The sequence below is a fragment of the Ictalurus punctatus genome, chromosome 28 (genome assembly GCF_001660625.3).
Source record: "Ictalurus punctatus breed USDA103 chromosome 28, Coco_2.0, whole genome shotgun sequence".
Classification (NCBI taxonomy): Eukaryota; Metazoa; Chordata; class Actinopteri; order Siluriformes; family Ictaluridae; genus Ictalurus; species Ictalurus punctatus.
This window is the reverse complement of record NC_030443.2, coordinates 2026444-2047752: the sequence shown is the minus strand read 5'-3', so window position 1 is coordinate 2047752 and position 21309 is coordinate 2026444. Positions and strand designations below refer to the sequence as shown.

At 39.5% G+C, this 21309-nt stretch overlaps 2 protein-coding genes across 3 annotated transcripts; both read right to left on the bottom strand.

Moving 5' to 3' along the window:
* Positions 1-4739: 4739 nt before the first annotated feature.
* On the bottom strand, positions 4740-8528 carry fxyd2 (FXYD domain containing ion transport regulator 2). The gene is made up of 6 exons (XM_017460429.3): positions 8419-8528; positions 6293-6325; positions 5707-5781; positions 5167-5203; positions 5014-5059; positions 4740-4913 (listed from the first exon to the last, which is right to left on the bottom strand). The coding sequence occupies exons 1-5, from the start codon at positions 8426-8428 to the stop codon at positions 5035-5037; spliced, it is 180 nt and encodes a 59-aa protein (XP_017315918.1). The 5' UTR covers positions 8429-8528; the 3' UTR covers positions 4740-4913; positions 5014-5034.
* Positions 8529-12281: 3753 nt separating this feature from the next.
* tmprss13b (transmembrane serine protease 13b) lies at positions 12282-21171 on the bottom strand. Of its 2 annotated transcripts, none has more exons than XM_047151937.2 (13): positions 20920-21171; positions 17811-17988; positions 17357-17470; positions 17094-17207; positions 16863-16989; positions 16510-16605; positions 15884-15927; positions 15629-15791; positions 14765-14943; positions 14517-14615; positions 14189-14325; positions 13600-13755; positions 12282-12838 (listed from the first exon to the last, which is right to left on the bottom strand). In XM_047151937.2, exons 1-13 carry the CDS (start codon positions 20944-20946, stop codon positions 12824-12826), a joined length of 1449 nt encoding a protein of 482 aa, XP_047007893.1. In that variant the 5' UTR covers positions 20947-21171; the 3' UTR covers positions 12282-12823. The 2 variants fall into 2 exon arrangements, with proteins under 2 accessions (XP_047007893.1, XP_017315082.1); XM_017459593.3 differs by having other exon boundaries at positions 17802-17988; positions 20920-21170.
* Between the last annotated feature and the right edge of the window lie 138 nt (positions 21172-21309).

Sequence of the window (21309 nt, the reverse complement as noted above, 5' to 3'; positions counted from 1 at the left end):
AAAGACAGGATTCAACTTGAAAGTTAAAAGACAGTGTGTGCAAGTAGTACGTCATGCAACATCAACAGTAAAAACGCATAATGCAAGGTCAGCAAAAATACATACAAGAATTTTTTATTTTTTTTTAAATTGCAAAACTGCAGGACTGGAAAATGTGAGTCACTGTCCACAGGAACACATTCCTCAATCATGGCCGTTGAGGTACGCCCAGTACTGCATAGATTTGTGGAGGGTTTTTTTTGTTTGTTTGTTTTAAAGCTAATCAGCTAATTTATAAGACTTGCTTTAAAGCAATGACACCACAAGGGCTGGGTTTACAAAAAAATAAAAAAATAAATCTTGTCTACTACACCAATGTGATTGAATATCCGTCCTATAAAAGACGACTACTGTTCAAAAATCTAGTAAGAATTCCAGCTGGGAAAAAAAACCTCCATAAATATAATGTATTAATATAATTTGTTTCTTGGAATCCAATAATTTATATTTAATTTCAAATCCAGGATACAGTCAATGTACCGTTAAATTAACTATTTGCCAGTTTAATCTAGATGCCCATGAACTTTGCATGAATTCTTTCCTGTTTTCTTTGCAGAACATCTGGATTGCTGCAAATTAGATTATTATATTAAGTACATTAGGTCCAACAAATCGCCAGTAGACTGTTCACCATCACCATCAGACTCCTATGAGATCGGATTAGACCACTGGGAACCTTCAACTAAAAATCCACTGTAAACGACGGCTCGGATCGGATCAGATCGGCTCGGCTGCTAACTTCTCGCGTTAATAACAAAAATACAGCTCCAGCCAACACGTTAATACACGTATTACCGAGCACGTCGCGAACATTTCAGCCTAAACATATTTAATGCATTTCAGTTTTTACTAACGATTACGACGACATTTAAATGAAAGTGCTTTCAATGAAAAGGTTGTCACGTCTATTACAGATGGGCAGTGCGATATAATATAGTTACGACACGCATATCATGATTAAAAACCGTACCGTTTTCCAAGATCTTACTGGTATAATAAGTCATTTTTAACCACTGACTACAGTAACAAGGAATTAAGACACTTAAATATGTCTGTCCTGAGGGTTTCATTTCCCCTGTAGTAGACATGTCAGTTCTTCTTTTAGATACTAAATATATATTCTGCAGACATTTATATTAGTTTGAATCGTGTGTGTATCATGAAAATCTTAAGTATCATAATATTGTAATATTTTAGACATATCGCTCAAAGTGAGGTTCATGAAGCATAACCAGTTGTGGAAATCCCAACCGGCTATCATTGAATGTATCTAGCTTCATCGTTTTTGTTTTATTTAATTTCATTTAGATTTTGATTTCGCTGTGTAGTGTTTGTGTGAATAGTCAGTTGAAAATTAATGTGTAATCCCAACCTCAATAACTAAAATAAGCAGGCCTATATGACCTAATGTGTTTTGTCAGAGGATATTCCAGGAATAATAATAATTATTATTATTATTATTTATAAAAAGCTCTGTGGCTCTAATAAACTGACAACATATTCGTGTTCACATTTAAATAAACTAATACCCGAGTATTTAATATTCATAAAATAAATCTGTGAAGTACATATTAGAGATAAAGGTGCCAAACAAAAAACAAAACAAAAAAAACGTCTGAGAAACCTCTGGTCTCAAAAAAAAAAAACACAAACAAACAAATAACAGTAATAATTAATAAATTGTTACCAGATAAATAACTAATACTAATCCAAACACGTTTTAAGGTGACAAATAAGCACATAAGTATATTTATTGTCTTGTGAATGGCTATGTATGACGCCCTCAGAGCCGTGGCTAGCTAAGTGCTAGCTCCCTGTGTTCCCGTTTTGTCATAGGCTAATGCATGTGATGTGAACAATCACTTCAGCTAGCATGCTAGCTCATACGCTGTCTACCTTAACGTTTCTGGGAAATATATTTTTCGCAACGAAAAGACCTAATAAACAAGGTTCGGGGAAAACAACTGGCATGGCGTGTGTGTAGAAAGACAGCAGAGGAATGAATCCCAAAACGCGTTAATACGGAAAACCGAGCCCGACTGACACACCTTCAGCAGACTAGCCCCCCATTCACTTTCAGTGTTGTGTAGCCAGCTAGGCTCCATGACAACAATCCCGACACTTTCTACAATTCACTCGCCGTGCTGTTTTACTCTCTTGTATAATTGTTAACATGTTTATTATTTTTTATTATTATTAAAACGAGTCCAGGCGGACTTTTCCCATGTTGTTAGAAATGGACATTAAAGCAGGATAAACAACACGGTTTGGTTCGACCCGCTCCCCGTCCTGGGAGTCCAGGCCGGCGGCGTGAGGCTTTATTATTTCAGCCTGTATCTGTATCTCTTACACGCTTTAAATAATGAAACAATGTAACCAAAAAAAAGAAGAATATGTATGTCACGGATTAAATGTTTTAAACGATTCTGAGTGGATACAATGTGACCAAGGAGCTCCACGTTTTTTGTTTTAAGAAAGAGAAAGATTTCGGGTTGGGTTTTGACCCGGATCCTGAGGCTGGGTTCGGTTTCTAGTACCGCGGCTTCCCAAAATCCACGAATGGAGGAATTGATTATTCCTCGCCAGGGTTTAAAAAACACACACACAAAACAATAAATCCTCGCCTCATTTGCTTCCTCCGGCTATCCCACGTTTCTCCGGATCAATCATGATGTCCTTTGTTAGTCGTAGCTGGAATAAATATGCGCTGATTTCAACCTATGCGGCGAGCAGGCGCGGCGCTGGCGTTCCGGTAAACCCTGCACGGCGCTTCATATTCTGTGGAATAACGGAGGAATTCCCACACGATACCGAAATGTGTGTAGCACAGGGGTGCTGTGTGTGTGTGTGAGTGAAAGTGGGCTTTTCTTGCTTCCCGGTAATGGCGGCCCCTCCGCGCGGATCAGCTCCCCTCCTCTCCTCTCCTCTCTGCCTGCTTTCACACGCAGAGTTACAGAGACTCGCCCTGTGGCGCAGGAACAACACTACAACCCGGCAAAACACACTCATACACTCTCTCTCTCTCACACACACACACACACACACACACACACACAGTGGGTTACATGTGTTCAACTTTCAGTGGTTAGCCACAGTCTCAGTTCTATCTATCCAGAAGAAATCTGTTCCTCTCTAGCGGTTGTTCTTGTATATGAAATGTATGTTTCTGATCATCTGGAATGGTAGTCTAATGTAATTTGTTGTTCTTAATCTAATCACTCATGAAATAAGGCCTAATTGGGGTTTTTGTTGGAGGAGGGAGGGGCACAGTGGCTTAGTGGTTAGCTTTTAAGCCTCGCACCTCCAGGGTTTGGGGTTCGAGTCCCGCCTCTGCTCTGTGGCTTCCTACACCAGTCGTAAGGCATTGTGCTGTCCAAAATTGTCTGTAGTGTGTGAATGTGTTTGGGGGATGTGTGTGCACTTGTAGCATGCGATGAGTTGGCACCCCAAGTTGTCCAAGGGTGTCCCCTGCCTTGTGCCCTGAGTTCACTGGGATAGACTCCAGGCTCTCCTGCAACTCCGTGCAGGATAAGCGATATATGGAAAGTTGATGGTTAGATCAGTTTTGTTAGTAATTCCTAATGGGAACCCACAGGAATTTGATGGAAACCATTAAGCCGAGTACAATTATGTGACAAAACCATTCGAAATTTGCCAGCAATGTATGTATGTATATATGTATGTATGTATGTACAATATATATGTATCTATCCAGAAATAAATCTGTTCTTTTCTAGTGGTTGTTAACATATTTTACTGTGTTTCTGATCATCTGTAATGGTAGTGTAATGGAATGTGTTGTTCATAATCTAATCACTCATGAAAGAAGGCCTAATTGGGTTTTGTTGGTATTACAGTAAGCATATATCAACCAGAAAATGGAAACCTACAGGGATTTGATGGAAACCATTAAGCCAATTCCAATTGTGACAAAACCATTAGAAAATTCCCAACAAAGATAGTATCTATCTATCTATCTATCTATCTATCTATCTATCTATCTAGTTTTCTAGTGTTTCCTAATGGGGTTTAATGTGTTACAGGTCATCTTTAATGATACTCAAATGGAATGAGTTGTTCCTCATCTGATCATGCATGAAATAAGTCAGGAGAGCTCTTTAAATCAGATCTGCTCAGTATTGCCTTGATCTCAGTTTACGGCTAAAATATTTGGTTATTTTTTCAGATGTAGGCCGACTGAGGACATGTCGCATCAGATCATGAGAAAAAAAAGATACACTATATGGCCAAAAGTTTGCGGATGCCCAACCGTTACTCTCATACGAGGTCCTTCCCCAAACCCTTGCCACAAAGTTGCAAGCAAACAACTGTATAGAATGTCTTTGCATGCTGTTGGTTTATGCCATGAAGACATGGTGCGTTACGGTTGGAAGAAGGTGGAAGAGTCCTGACCTCAACCCGACTGACGGAACTGGAGCCTCCTCACACAACATCAGTACCTGATCTCAACCTCACTCACTAATCCTCTTGTAGCTGAATGAGCACAAATCCCACACAGCCACGCCCCAAAATCTACTGGAACGCTTTCCCAGAAGAATGGAGCTTATTATGGCATCAGAGTGGGAATAAATCTGGAATGAGATGTCCAACAAGCTCATATGGGTGTGACGACCAGGTCTCCTTATCCCTCTCACCATATTGTGTATTTTTGAGTATTCATAATGTGATTTATTCAAAAATATGGTAATATTGCGCATTCTTTATTGGACACACCAGCTAGCAAAGCATTTTCTGACTTCAATTAATACAAAAGAAGGCCTTTTTTTTTTTTTAATTAGAAAAATTTTCCATTTTCCATTGATGCAGGATTGGTCCTTATTAGTGACAGGATTGGGCAATGGATGATGGGATGCCTGTGAAGATAACAATTTATAATCGAACATTATTTATCACTTAACAGACAGACTGAGCATGAGCATCTAGTGATATCTGGAAGCACGAGATTGTACGTACTGGCTTTCAATGAGTCCGGAGTTAAAGTTCGTCCAGATTCACAGGCCTGTGATGGGGATGGAAAAGCAACGTGAGTGAATATTTGGGTGTTTTCGTCTACTTGCGTGTATTTACCGCAGCTTGTACATTGTGTCGGTGTGTGTCGGTGCTTACTTTGTGTTTTGTCTTTTCCCACAGGTGAGCTTTTTGCCTGTCAAAGAAAAACAGGACAAATATAAGTGTGTCACACCCAGAAAAAACAGTAGCTTATACAGGTATATAAAATATACTGTAATATCAAGAGTAACTGCTTAGATTATTTTTTTTAGATTTCAATTACTTTTTACCCTTGTCGCTTCAGTGCAAAAGTAAAGAAGCAAACGTCGGACATGAAACATATCCCAGCAGACCAACTACTGCTAGGATAAGTGTAAAATGGCCCGTTTCCATTAATACTGTCCATTAAATGACACCTTTAAAGATACACGTTTAATAATAAATGTTAATAAATGTTTAACCGCTACATTAACCTTCTCCATCAAAGGGGTCTTAAATAATAGATACCCTTATAAAAGGGTTGTTTACGAGTTCTTTGGATAGGTGCGGGTTCTTCGCTTTCTGAGGAGGTTCTGCTTGGAACCCAACCTGATAGGGAAAAATTGTTGTACAGCTCTTTGTAGAACCCTGCGAATTAAAAGTGTCGTGATTACTCACTAAATATGATTGCCATGCCCAGACAGAACAGAACAGCAGCGAAGATCAGCCCTCCTCTTCTGATCACCTCGTAGTCTCACACACACACACACACACACACACACACACACACAGAGCAATAAGATTATAGCAACAAACACTTGATCATTATAACACTTGTTATAGCATGTTAAGAAAGCATAATAGAACAAACAGGGACGTCGCACCTGCTCAGATCGCCAGTAGATGGTAGCAGTTTTATAATAATTTACATGATCCAGTTTCGCCATTTAACATCCACCGTCTACACCGACATTTTTATTAAGGGTGTGAGCATGAACTTACGGAACGTTCAAGAGACAAGTTCTTACAAGTTCTTGTTATGATTTTAACAGTTAGAAAATCAATCACCACCTTCTGACCAATCAGAGTCCAGAATTCAACAGCGCTGGATGTCACGTTTGAAAATGTAAAAAAATAAATAAAAAATATTGTAAACAGATACTGTGATGTACCATAAAAATGATCTTGGGCTGTATGGTTATCATATCCAGAATTTATTTATTTGTTTATTTATTTTTGCGTGAGTTAATCTCAGAGGTCTTACCATAGAAGAAGTCATCATCCGAGTCAGGTGTTTCTGCAGAAACAAATGATGCAACAACAAAAAAAAACACACTTACTAGCAGAACGAAAATATTACACAACAGCATTCTACAGCTGACTGTTGTTTTAGTGTGCACTTTTCTTTTTTTTATTTTTTGCTTTAAAGTTAATTAACACTCATTTTCAACAATGACATCATAGCATTACAACTTTCTAAAGTTAGGAGGTTTAGAATAGGACTACATGGTAAGATAATAAGAGGGTTTTAAAAGGCTAATAGGTACCCCGATTCCAAAGAAAAAGTTGGGACGCTGGGTAAAATGTAAATAAAAACAGAATGCAATGATTTTCAGATCTCAAAAACAGGTATGTTAATCACGATAGAACATAGAAAATATATCGAATGTTTAAACTGAGGAAGTGTACCGTTTTAAGGGGGGGGGTAAGGTAATTTTGAATTTGATGGTGCAACGCGTCTCAAAAAAGTTGGGACGGGGCAACAAAAGGCTGGAAAAGTAAGTGTTAGTAAAAAGAAACAGCTGGAGGTTAATTGGGAACAGGTCAGTAAAGTGATTGGGTATAAAAAGAGTATCTTAGAGAGGCGGAGATTTTCTGGGTTGTAGTATAGTGACGTTATCCCCTCTCATATGAGGAGCCATAAGAGGTGACTCTTATTGCTGAGTCAAATGAACTGACTCACTACAAAAAAAAGTCCTATGACTTCATACACCGATGTGATTTGGCCACACCCCTTCCACACCGCTCTACTGTTAACACAGTAGAGCATTGAACTTGTAGCAAAAAAAATCGTGTAGCGTGAAAGGCATCCCAGCAGAGCAATAACAATCCCCGAGGGGAGAGCGGTTTTAAATCACTTATTGACTCAGAATTACTGTTGCAGAACTCATAGCGTGTTTGTCTGACACGGGTCATTCCGCTGGGAAAGCACAAATATGTACTAACTTAACTGTACTGTTTTGCATTGGAGACATTATCATACCGTACCATATCATTTCATATCATATCATATTATGTCATATCATACTGTATCGTACCGTAGCGTATCGTATCACATCATATCATACCATACCGTATCGTACTGTACCGTACCATACCGTATCGTATCATACCATAGTGTATCATATCATATCATATCGTACCGTATCGTATCATATATCATACCATATCATACCGTATCGTATCGTACCATATCGTATCATATCATATCATACCGTATCGTACCGTATCGTACCATATCATACAGCATCGTATCATATCATATTATACCATATCATATCAGTGATATTCCAAAGATCTCCAATACTTATAGACATATATATATATATATATATATATATATATATATATATATATATATATATATATATATATATATATATATATATATATATATATTTCTTACCTACATTTGTTTCTAAGACAAATGTAAAATGTTAATGTGCATGTTTAAATCCATTTCGGAATCAAAATGTTTAATAACTAGGTTTTTATTTACGTAAATTATAATCATTCCCCAAACAAGTTGATTTGATGTCAAAGCATCGAGGAGGAAAAAACAAAATGGTCAAAAAGTTGCCGAGAGCGTGCCAAGCTTCACCGGGAATATCAGGAACCAGTTCTGAGCTGTGTTTAACTTTTTTTTTCTCCCTTTGTCAATGAATAATTCCATATGTTTACAGTGTTCATTGTTCAGTGACCTCTTCATCCTGATCAGGGTGGTGGGTGATGGAGGATCCACAGCTGGCCACGGGAACTCTGGGTAAGAAACGTAGTGGGAACTTGATTCCAATCCATGGTAGATCCTTCTACCAGCATCTTCTGGAAGGTTGGAGGAAACCGGAGAATCCCGAGGAAACCCCCACAGACACATGAAGAACATGGAAAAGTCAGCACAGGCGCTAACCCGAGCTCAGGATTGAACACCTAGCTGTGTATTTTAAACCGAGACGCTCTTTAAAACAAGAAAGAAAGATGAGCGCTGTACGAAAGAGTAACTTCGACGATGCCCCTCTGTTTTTGACGTTGCACTGGAAGTAGTACAATATGTAACTTAAAAGTAACTTAAGAGTGTTCATTAGAAACAGGCGCTGAGCTGCCGTGACTTACCTTGCCCCATGCTTCAGGATCAACGTCGGACGCTGCACTGAATTGAATCAAAGGTGTGTGAAGGAGTGCACGAGTAATGTCTGTGAAACTCTCTGAAAGCGGGAGTGTGAGCAAGAGGGCGGAAAGAGAACTTAAGAAAGACAAAGACATGCGTGGTGGTGGTGGTGGTGAGGGGAGGGGTTGTGTGGGTTTTTTTTTTTTTTTTTAATTCACCCATGTGAGCAAGGTTGTTCAAGGTGAAAAGTATCACATTGCTGAGATTCGGATTAACAGATGCATCAAGGCAACATTAAATCTTTATACCACAACAATGTTGAATCCTCGATTCTGATTGGTTGGAAGGTGATGATAGTATCCAGACTCCCTGCGACCCTGTATAGGATCAGCAGCACAGAAAATGGATGGAGGGATAAATAAAAACCTAAGCCAGTAAACATCTCTGACATAAGCCTGATCAGACCGTTGCTCAAATTCCTGACACACTTCGCTTGCACAGTTCAGGAGGTACTTTTGTCTAAAAATATCTTGTGTATGGATTTTTTTTTTGTTTGCTTACTACCTACACTATATACACAGTAAATATCAAACTTTTACCACAGGCCACAGAATTCTGTAAATGTTCTCCCTGCTTCCTTCCACAAGACAAGACCAAAGCTTGAAGCTAAGTGGAACTGTGGAAGTCAAGCTAAGATCTGGAAGAAACTAAGAAATCTTTCAAATAGAGCCGACCATATGCTGGGCAGATCGCAAGGGATCGCAAAACCCCCATACGACACCGAGGACCTGCAGGAAGGTTTATCTGATTTAGCAAACATGACCTGCGTGGAATCGTCATCAAGAAAGAAACCTTACCTGCGACCTCATCACAAACACGGATGTCTTCGGCTAAAATCACCACAGGTGTGTTTTGAGGGAAAAAATGCAACAGCATTTGTTTGAGGGTTGATGTACGGGGTATTATCCTTTGGGGTTCATTAAACAAGAACAAATACTTCTACCTCTCTACAAAAAGCGTTTACAAGCTGTAATATCTGCCAAAGGTAAGATCTTACGTAGTAGAGTCTGTCCAAACTTTTCCACATGATGTCACTATTATTATTATTATTATTATTATTATTATTATTATTATTAAATCAACAAAATATGTTTTAGCGAGGGATGCTAATCCCTTCTACAACAACTAGATTTATTTATTTATTTTTACATTTAGCACGACAGATCTTCATGAAGTCCGAAGTGCAAAGAATCATTTTAATATGTAATAAAAATCTGTAAAAAAAAAATAAAATATAAGCATATTATATATTTTTTATTTACTGAAAGCAATAATTAGAGCAGAAATCATTTTTTGTGAGAGCAGCCGGGTCAAGTCTGTTCAAATCAGTACTTTTAAATCGAAAATGTTTGTAATTACAAAATATGTCACTATATATATATATATATATATATATATATATATATATATATATATATATATATATATATATATATATATATAGAGAGAGAGAGAGAGAGAGAGAGAGAGAGAGAGAGAGAGAGAGAGATCAGTTCAGAACAAAATGGTTATGGCTGGTTTATTTATTTATTTATTTTTGGTTTGCTGTTTTTTTATTTTTTATAATTTTAGTTGAACCTTTTTTTTTTTTTTTTTTAAATCTATTATATTTCATATACAGCCAGAGACAAACAAAAGTTTTCTCTAGAGACAAGGTCATTCCTGAAGCCCGGTCTAGTAGATAATACATGAATTCGTTGGAAAGTTAAATATCAGTGAGGTGAAGGATCTCATGCTACGGTTAATCATTGGGAGGCAATGTGTTTTACAAAAACAACACATCGCTTCAGGGCAAAGGGGGTGGGAGGTGAGGGTGCCCAGGGGGCTGCAACACCCTAACCTTCAGGATTCTTTTACTTGAAAATGCACCTGCTAACACAATAATAATAATAATAAGAAGAAGAAGAAGAAGAAGAAGAAGAGGGAAGAAGAGGGAAGAAGAAGAAGAAATAAACCAACTTAAATTGAGTATTTTGTTAAATTGAGTTTGTTCTTTCCGGCTTCTGAGTAACATCACATTCTGACTCTTTTTTGTTTGTGCCTCATTCAAGAAAGAGAGAGAAATAAAAGAGAGGCGGGTGAGGGAATAACTGCGTACATATCTACTACACTGTAATGAATAACAGGGACTAACGTCCGTGTCGGAAAACTTCTACACAGCACCTTCACTCGAGACTCCTTCCATCGATGTTAAATAAACGTTCTTCTAACAGAAAACTGATCAACCATATCAGCACTTAAAAAAAACCAACCCCAAAACAAATCTGTTTATCATTAGCCTTAGTTTAACGTGGAGCTTCGGCTGTACAAGTCCCTGTGAACGAGCTGTTACTATAGAAATGAGAAGGTATTAGAACGTTAATATAGTTATAATTATATACCGGATATTAAACCTGTTTATGTTCTATAAATCTGACTGGACCAACAAGATGCAAGGCTCTATCCAGTAGGTGATGTAGATGATGTAGGTGATGTAGATGATGTAGGTGATGTAGGTGATGTAGATGATGTAGATGATGGAGGTGATGTAGATGATGTAGGTGATGTAGGTGATGTAGATGATGGAGGTGATGTAGGTGATGTAGATGATGTAGGTGATGTAGATGATGTAGGTGATGTAGGTGATGTAGATGATGTAGGTGATGTAGATGATGTAGATGATGGAGGTGATGTAGATGATGTAGGTGATGGAGGTGATGGAGGTGTTGGAGGTGATGTAGATGATGTAGGTGATGTAGATGATGTAGGTGATGTAGATGATGGAGGTGATGGAGGTGATGTAGATGATGTAGGTGATGTAGATGATGTAGGTGATGGAGGTGATGGAGGTGATGTAGATGATGTAGGTGATGTAGATGATGGAGGTGATGTAGATGATGTAGGTGATGTAGGTGATGTAGATGATGTAGATGATGGAGGTGATGTAGGTGATGTAGATGATGGAGGTGATGGAGGTGTTGGAGGTGATGTAGGTGATGTAGATGATGTAGGTGATGTAGATGATGTAGGTGATGTAGGTGATGTAGATGATGTAGGTGATGTAGATGATGGAGGTGTTTCGACAGATTAGTGCGTGTAATATAGGCTAATGTAATATCAATGGGACACAAATGACACGCCTTTATACATACGCTTAAAGTTTTGCCCAGAGCAATTTACTGGATTATTAAGTCCAGTCGCTCAACAATTTAATGGCAAGGGCATAACATTTTTAACATTACGAACTGGATTTAAACTCATGACCATGCCAAAGACATGTGACGATGTGGCCTTTCAGGCTACGAGCACTCTGAACGTACAGATATTCGAGCGAAGCACACGCCTCATTACCCTGCTGATGTTTTGTGTAATGGCCGTACTGGAACAGAGCTGTTTAAAGCCTGGCTGAGTTATTGTAGCCCACAGGAGAGTTAACGAGTCACTCAGACCAAAGAGACTCGCTGGAAAATACAGAACGCGCTATTACGAGGTAACGGGTAGTGGGTACGAAAATTAAATACCCATACCAGACGACACGCTACGTTTACTGTACGGCGGATGAAACGTCAGGTGTAGATATAGACGGTACGTAGATAACGGAGGTGTAACCAGTCACACGTCAAATTCTGTATTCTGGGAAATGCCGGAAACTTCCAGCTCCTTCTTGCTACCTGACGCTAAGTTACGTCTTATCATAGCAGTATCCTTAAATGTATACGTTAAATGTAGCGATAAACGGTTAAAAAGTGTGCTGTGTCAGTTGATAGTTAATAGTCGATTGGTAATGAGAATGTGGCGTGAGAAAAATAAAGCACTTCGGGTCACGACATACCGTATACGTTCACACGAAAGCCTTTATTTATTTAGTGTTCCAAGCGCGCGGCTTTCTCACAGTCACGGCGCGGGGACAGAAATGATTGCATGGCGATTCAGTATGATTGTATGAAGGAAATCTAGATGAGTTATACTACTTTTCTTTCTTTTATTGGTTTAAGATGATCCCAACGTGGTATTGTGCAACTAGAGGGCAAGCAGTGGGACCGCAGAGCACATCGACCGCAGACCCAAGGAAGGTCCGTATTCTTATCAAAACTAATCACCCAATCAGAGGAGACCAGATCACCAATCAAAGGTACAGGTGGGAGGAGCCTTACGAGACAATACAGTACAATGATGCTGCTTGTGTACTCATGAATACACTGTAATATCCAAGAAGCCTCATTTTGCTTAGAAGCATTGTGAATACCACCGTGACGGGATACGTCTTAACACGTGTGCGAAGGAGAAAGCATCAACAACAATCCCTGGTGATAAGTGATCAGTCCTGACATGATGTCAAGCTTGTGCTTCCCACGTCCCACAGCGGTGTCCTCACGGCCTGTCTTCCTGTTAGAGACCGACAGAAGGGTGAAAAATATATCAACGGTTATGTAAAGTAAAAGTGTATTAATCAGTAACTACAGTGAAGTTAAGACAAAGAATGCAGACACGAGAGTGACCATTGTAAGTTTGGACCTGCTGGCGACACCTGTTCGTGGACTCGCTTTTAACTACACATCCTGCGTTTTTATTTTGTGAGCAAACATAATAATTTTTTTTTTTAATTAAATATTAATACACATACACATGGTGCAGTATCAATATAAACACTGGGGGCAGTATAGGTCCACAGCAGACCTATAACAAACTTAAATCTACATAGTTTTTGAGTAAGTTCTCTTTTATAATTTCTCTTACGGTTAGCGTCGGGCCACACTGAAACGCAATCATTGTCCAATCGCTGTCATTTTGGGGCGTGGCCGTAAGCATAATTTACAGTCTAGTACTTAAAAATCCATAGAAAACATATAGCAATGACAATTTGTTATCAAAGTTCATCTCAACATTCCTATTCTGTGCAACGTCGCCTCCTGCTGGAACTCCTGGGAGGTTTGGTATCATTCAAACACTGGAGATGAGCCAGGACCATAGTACTAAAGACATGTTCATCTACAAGACAAAATCTTTTACGTTAGCCGACCAAATACTATAATTGCTGACTGAAAAACTTTGGTTCCCATAATATTAATATATGTATCTCTGTATGTGTGTGTGTGTGTGTGTGTGTGTGTGTGTGTGTGTGTGTGTGTGTGTGTGTGTGTGTTTACCTCCATCTTGCTGTGGATCCACGCTAGAAGGCTGTGAACATTGCTGTAGACGCCCGGGCTGTTCACGCGGCCACACCCGCTCCCCCAGCTCGTCACGCCGTAGAGGTACCAGCGCCCGTCTTCCTCCTGACACACCAGAGGACCTCCACTGTCACCCTGCAGAGAGAGAGAGAGAGAGAGAGAGAGAGAGAGAGAGAGAGAGAGAGAGAGAGAGAGAGGAACCAAAAGAACTTAGAACAGAAAAACAATACACGTGGAAGAAATGCAGTCTCTAAAAAATATCATAATATCAAATACAAAAGATTTCCCTACATTTGGTCAAGTTATTATAGAGCGAGAGAGAGAGAGAGAGAGAGAGAGAGAGAGAGAGAGTGAGAGAGAGAGAGAGAGAGAGTGAGAGAGAGAGAGAGAGAGAGAGAGAGAGAGAGAGAGAGAGGGAAGAGACAGACCGAACGAGAGAGAAAAGAGGAACAGAGAGAGACACGGAGAGATGTTTCTGTAGACTTTCTTGAGGAAAAAAATGGTCCTCACAAAAAGTGTGTGTGTGTGTGTGTGTGTTTGTGTGTGTGTATGTGTGTGTGTGTGTCACCTGGCAGGCGTCTCTCCCCCCTTCCATATCTCCTGCACACAGCATGTCATTAGAGATGAGTCCTTTGTAGGCGTCATTACACACAGATGTGTCAATGATATCTACTGCTACCTCCATAAGCTGACTGGAACCAAGGGCTGTGGACACACACACACACACACACACACACACACACACACACACACACACACACACAAACACACGGAGAGAGAGATGCATGCAATAACACGCTAAGCTTGAATTTCTCACAAAGAGCACAATACATTAATTTAATATTGACTCTTCACTTATAGTGCACACACACACACACACACACACACACACACACCTCCTCCTTCCTGTGTTGTTCCAAATCCTGTTATCCAGCATTGTGTGTCTGTAGAAATAACCTGGTCAAACGCAGGGAGACAGACAGGCTGGACCGATCCTACAACAGCAGTTTGGACACACAATCAGCACACACTTTTAATACACATGTTGTGTAATGTGTGTGTGTGTTGTGTGTGTGCATGTGTCGTGTGTGTGTGTGTGTGTGTGTGCATGTGTGTGTGTGTGTGTGTATGTGTGTGTACTGACCAGTGAAGTTGATGGGCTGGGTGAGTTTGAGCAGCGCGACGTCGTTGTCGTGTGTGTTGGGGTTGTACGACTCGTGTATAATGATGTCAGCTACGTAATGCGGAGGCGGCAGCATGTACTGTGACTCCACGCCCAGGTACACACGCCAGTTAACAGCCAACTGCCAGGAAGCAGGGTCACTGAAAGGATGGAAAAATAGAACATCATTTCATCCATCCATCTCATTCATTAAGTCCATCCATCTATCCTTCCATCCCTACACCCATACCATTCATGTACCTATTCAGTCCATCCATTCATTCAACCATCCAACCATCCATACATGTACTCAGTCAATCAAGCCATTGAGTTGATCCATCTATCCCTTCATCCATCCATCCATCCATCCAGCCATCCATCATCCATCCATCCATCTAGTTGAGCAAGCCATCCATCCATCCATCCATGTACTCATTCATTCAATATATTCAGTTGCTCCATCTATCCCCCATCCATCCATCCATTCATCCATCCATTCATTCATCCACCATCCATGTACTCAGTCAATCAAGCCATTGAATTTATCCATCTATCCCTTCATCCCTCCATCCCTCCATCCATCCATTCATTCATCCATCCATTCATCAATGTACTCATTCAGTCAATCAATATATTCAGTTGATCCATCGATCCATCCATTTGATCAATCCATCCATCTATCCATCCATCCATCCATCCAGTTGATTATCCATGTATTCACCCATTCCGCCAATCAATCCATTCACTTGATTCATCCATCCATCCATTAATGTATTCATCCATTCAGTCAATCCATCCACCCCTCCATCCATCCATTAGGTTGAACGACTAACACCTTCTTCCTACCTGGGAAAGCAGTGTGCAGCACTCACTATGAAATCTTGTGACACCACTGACCCTCCGCACACATGAGAACCCTCGAAATGCAGGCTGGCCTGCCATGGCCAGAGTCCCGGAGTCGCCACACTGCCTCCGATGATCCGGGAGCTGGTCCTCGGAAGCCCGCAGTCTCAATGACAAAGACATAAGCAAACCAATGTTTTTAGAAATACACACATAAGTGTACTGAAGCTGTAAGAGCTTTTATAATGAAACACTCACCAGTACATTGGAGAAATGTTGCCTGTTCACCAGGACACATTGTGCTGCCAAAAACACCGGAAGCGAGGCAGTTAAACACGCATGCATGCGATTAAAATAGCAAAATAAGGACTCCTGATCTGGCTGTGGTGATTATTATACCAATATACAATATTATACCAGATCTATTCACTCTTAAATCAATTACCTCCGACAGTAGTGATGGCTGTATTTTAATGACAAGTTTATATTAATATGTTTTCTAGGGACATGTATGTGTGTCACATCACAAAATCCAAGACTAATAACAAGCGGATTAACAACTTGTTACTGTTTAACAAATGAAAAAGTATCATTGTTGGTAAGGAGCTGTTTACTCAACAGAACGGCTGCTTTACAGCTGTACACGTAATTGATAACAGGAGTTCAACTTGTTTAAATGTAACTCTAAAAGGATAAATAATATGTCGTTTTTTTATTACTAAAAAAATGACTAAAATGCTGTGGTGTAAGAGGAATAAAATACTTTGGGGACTTTTTGGAGAATAGCCAACACGTGTTTACAGATCAGCAAGTATGGCTTACTAGTTTCAGTTCTACATATTTAGGGCCAAATTGGCTTCTAGAAACTTCTCTACAGCTCTTACCCAACGTTCACCTTTCCCTGTATGGTGTCTGAAGATTCAGAGGTCACAAAGAGGAATGATTTTGAGGTGGATGTTAAGCCTCCATACTTGTAACTTCTGTAGAAAAAACACACACACACAAACACACACACACACACACACACACACACACACACACACACACACACACACACACACAGATTAACATCTGTTGTATTTTTATAGCACTATTATGAAAGAAAGACTACTACTAGAAAGACTACCAAGTTCAGGATTAAACCAGGGATCCGGGGACTGAGAGGTAGCAACTCCACCGTGCCACCTGTCGTATACAACTGCAATGTAAACATACTGATGTAGTGATTTTTACACACCCTCTGAACCCGAGTTGTTGACAGGTCTGGGTAGCCAGGCTGTGATTCCAGTCAGCGTAGCAAATGGGAAGGAAGCCGCTGGAGTTTGAAGTCATGACCTGCAGTTCATTTCCTTCTCCAAACCTCACTGTGAAAACAAGCGCATTCGCATCTTTCAGCTTTCTCGTCATAACACACCGCTATCTGTATGCTACGCCTTTGATCGGCAGTTACAGTTTGATTGAGACGGACCGCAGATCGTCTCGTCGCTGCCCTTTTGGCAATCGGTATGCCCGTCACAGACGACGGTATTGGGCGGACACGTGTCAGACTTCCCTCTGGACATCACTGACACGCCGTATCGCACTGCAGGACACAGGTTATCAATATTACACAACAGCATGCACTTCATCATGAGCTGAAGTTCAGAAGTAGACATGACCGTGAGCGTTAGTACTATTGATCTCATACTGTATGTCCTGTACATTACAGTACGGTGTGAAATGTTTTTATACCTCCCAGCCAGATTACAATTCCAGTAAAAAGTAAAATAAGAAGAGAGCCTCCTGAGCCTCCATAGCAGCGAGCTTTTTTATGTCGTGTCACCACCAGTCTGCTCTGCCTCGGGTCTGCAAACAGGGACGGATTACAATATGGATAATGGAACATAATGAAATGTAGCACTTCAGCCCAATGTGGAAAATGTTTAACGCTGTTCATTAAGTAAGATTGAGGTATCTTTCCATTGTTTGGACATCCATCCATCCATCCATCCATTCATCCGGAAACCCAATCTATCTACAGTATCCATTCAATTCATCCACCTCTATCTATCCATCCATCCATCCATCCATCCAATCACCTATTCAAGTCATGACTCGTAGCTCTATGATTCACGCATATTTTTATATCATTGTGCTCGTGTGGAGTGTGTATGTGGAGTGTGTATGTGTATACAACCTGGTTGACCTTGTTCTATGGTAGTGATAACTCGTTGAGGCACATGAGGAGCAAGTAATTGAGGAAGAGGTTGGTTGGAGTAAGGAACAACTGGAGGGGTGCTCGGTAACGGCTGGACCATTGCATATGGAGGTGGAGGACAACTAGGCTTCACCACCAGGTAGTATGGTGGTGGGTTCTCGCCATGCTGAGAAATGTGAAACAAACAAACAAACAAACAAACAAACAAACAAACAAAAAAAAAAAACTTTATATGATGCAGTATGTCTGCCGTTGCTCCAGATGCTCTAGTAGTAGTATTTCAAACTGGTACAACCTTAGTATATTTGGCCATCCCAATTGGATGAGTAGGAAGAATCCTTTATGTTTTACATTACATTCATCTTTTAGATTTACAATCTGTCAGACATTTTTCATCGATAACAAATTCCAATTCTGAATCTGCAGAACTGCTGATAACCTTCAGGTTCTGAACTTGAACACAGTTACTGGACACAGTTAAGTCCAAATCACAACTAGCAGGGTTTGTAACACTCTTGGTTCTTAAGGTTCACTGGTTAATTGATCAGTAGAGATGGACGGCTGTACAAGAAAATGACGCATTCCACCAGAGGAACAGCTGAGGTACTTTTAAACTGAGGTACAATGCAATACATGGCATCACCCAGCTTATTTCTCTAGCTCCGACAGCCTTACACCCCTGCACAAAGTCTCAGGCCAACCAATACTGGTCTACTGGTGGTGCCTAAGATCAGACTGATATCAATGAGGGCAGATCTGTAATGCCATAGCCCCCAAACATTGGACTTCCTTCCCCTAGGAACTTTGTGAATACATTTTAAGAGTCAACTTATTATTTCTATAGTAACAGCTCATACACTTGTACGGCAGATGCTCGACATAATTTAAGACTAACAGACTGAGGGCATCATAACTTTCGGTGCGTTTTCCGTCAACAAAGGTGAGTTCACACTCCTATGAGTTTACAGTTTTAGTGGGTTTCGTCTACTTAACTTTGAGAGAGAGAGAGAGAGAGAGAGAGAGAGAGAGAGAGAGAGAGAGAGAGAGAGAGAGAGAGAGAGAGAAATGAGGCTGGTGACGGAACGACTGTTTACAGTTCTTATGCTATAACGTAACTAGTTTTGGACATTCCACAATATAATCTACCACAGAAGATTGTGAGTGTGTGAACGTGTATAGGATGTGTGTGTACTCTGAAGTATTTGCACCAGCCATCTCTCATAAGACAATAAACTATAATATTAGCTATAATATCACTATTGACCTTGACGTGTGTGTGCATGTGTGTGTGTGTGTGTGTGTGTGTGTGTGTGTGTGTGTGTGTGTGTGAGGTTACATGGGTCTGGTTTTGATGTGGAAATAAACAAACCTGCATTAAATTGTATCACACTTGTACATGTAATGTGTACATGTTTACAGTCACAATGCACACAGCTCTGTCTGAGGTACTGTGATTAGTACCAACAAAACTAGTGAGTATCATTCAAACGGGTATCAAATCCCACTTCTGCTCCTAAGGCAACGTGAAGAATCAAAACAAATCCAAACACAGTAGGGAGTGCATACTTCTACAAAAACTCAAGAATCAGTGACTGCGATGTTGTTGTTTTTTCCAAGATTAGCTAGCAATCTTTATTTTAGGATATTTCTAATATCAGCTGGCTAACTTCGGAAATTCTATATTAATCTCAATATCTGAAGAGCTGTGCTCAACCTGAAAGCGACAATCGATATTCCTTCTTGCTAGCATTAAAAGCATTAGCAACCACACATGTTGACAAACTAGCAAAAAGCAAATAGCAAGGATCTCTTAGCAATTGTACATGAAAGAATGACCCAATTTTGAACTAATATCATAGAATTCTCGTGTATTCTCGCCTCTAATGTGTAGATGAACACTTATAACAATGCTAGCAAGCAAGATAGCAAAGCTAACATCTAGCCTCTATTGGTTTACTTTGCTAAGCTAGTCACATTTAGGTGGTTTTTTCAATAGGTTAAATATGTCTGTTTGGGATTGTTTTACGGCTGGTTGTTAGTGCTTTTTGCATTTCTGGGACCGGGATAATGTGATGAAAGTGTAATAAAAATGCTAAACTTAGCCAGTGTTTTGTGGCATTTCAGATATTTCCGATCTTGAGGTACACTTCTAAAAATAATATGAATTCATCTTCAAGGTAAATCTGAGGTAAAAGTGCAGAAAGCGGCAAAATCTTTGCACTTCTTGTTTTTTTGGGGTCATTTTTTGCCTTTTACTTTATTACTAAGAGTGACTATGTGTTGGATGAGTGAAAATGAATACTAATTCTGCTTTTATTATTTTTTATCTTTTTTTCTTCTTTTTTTTTGCACATTAAAATAAAATAAATAGATGTGTGAATCCTGAGATTATCCTCCTAATAAATACTGCTTATCTTTAGCTGTTTTATAAAACTCTAAGGCTTTACATGTTAGCTTTTACCTCATCAGCGGTAATTATGATAAGTAGCTTTTGTTTCCATGTTCTTTAAAAAAAAAAAATTGTTTTTGTTTTACAAAGCTGTACCAGCATGACATCAGCCTCCAACTGAGGGCCGCGTTGAATTACAGCACCACAAATACAGCCTAAAAACTCAAATACATCTACACTACATGTTTTAAAAGACACCAAATCACACTTGGCACTTGTGTATTGAAACCAGCTTTGTAATAGATTTTGAGAGAAGGAAAAGGAATCTTTAAAATCTATTCAAAATAAATACATAAAAACAGCACTATGGAAATATTGGATTCAATTCAAATGAGAGTAAATGATTTGTCCAAAATCCGCTTCCTTTTTTAAAATTTATTTTAAATATATATATATATATATTTTTTTTTTTTACAAAGGTTTCTTTAGGGTAGGTACTTTTTTATTGTTTTTTTTAATTTATATGTAAATTTCCAACATGCAACATACTGAAGACTCTGAACCAAAATAATAATAACAATAATAATATTAATAATAATAATAATAATAATAATAATAATAAGAAGAAGAAGAAGAAGCAGAATAGCACAATTACTGAATAAGTACTTCTGAGATACACCTTGTTGCTATATGTCATATGTCACGTACCTCTACGTTCACTTCTGTGTTCTCCATCAGCAAGTTTAAAAAAAAAAAAGTGTTTAAAAGCTTTGAATTAAATATTCTCTCTCTCTCTCTCTCTCTCTCTCTCTCTCTCTCTCTCTCTCTCTCTCTCTCTCTCTCACTCCCCCTTTACTGCTTTCTGCTCTCTCATCTACCTCACAGTGTCAACCATCATCATTACAACACAGCCAATGCTTCCTTAATTATCCTACTTTCCTCGCTCCGTCATTGTCCTCCTGTCTCGTCAGACTGGTTTGACGAGCACCGTGTGGTCACAAAGTTTGCTTCAATCTGCAAAATAAATAAATAAATAAATAAATAAAAATCGAAGGTGTGCCCACACACATACACATACAGTATGGCTCTGCCCAGAAG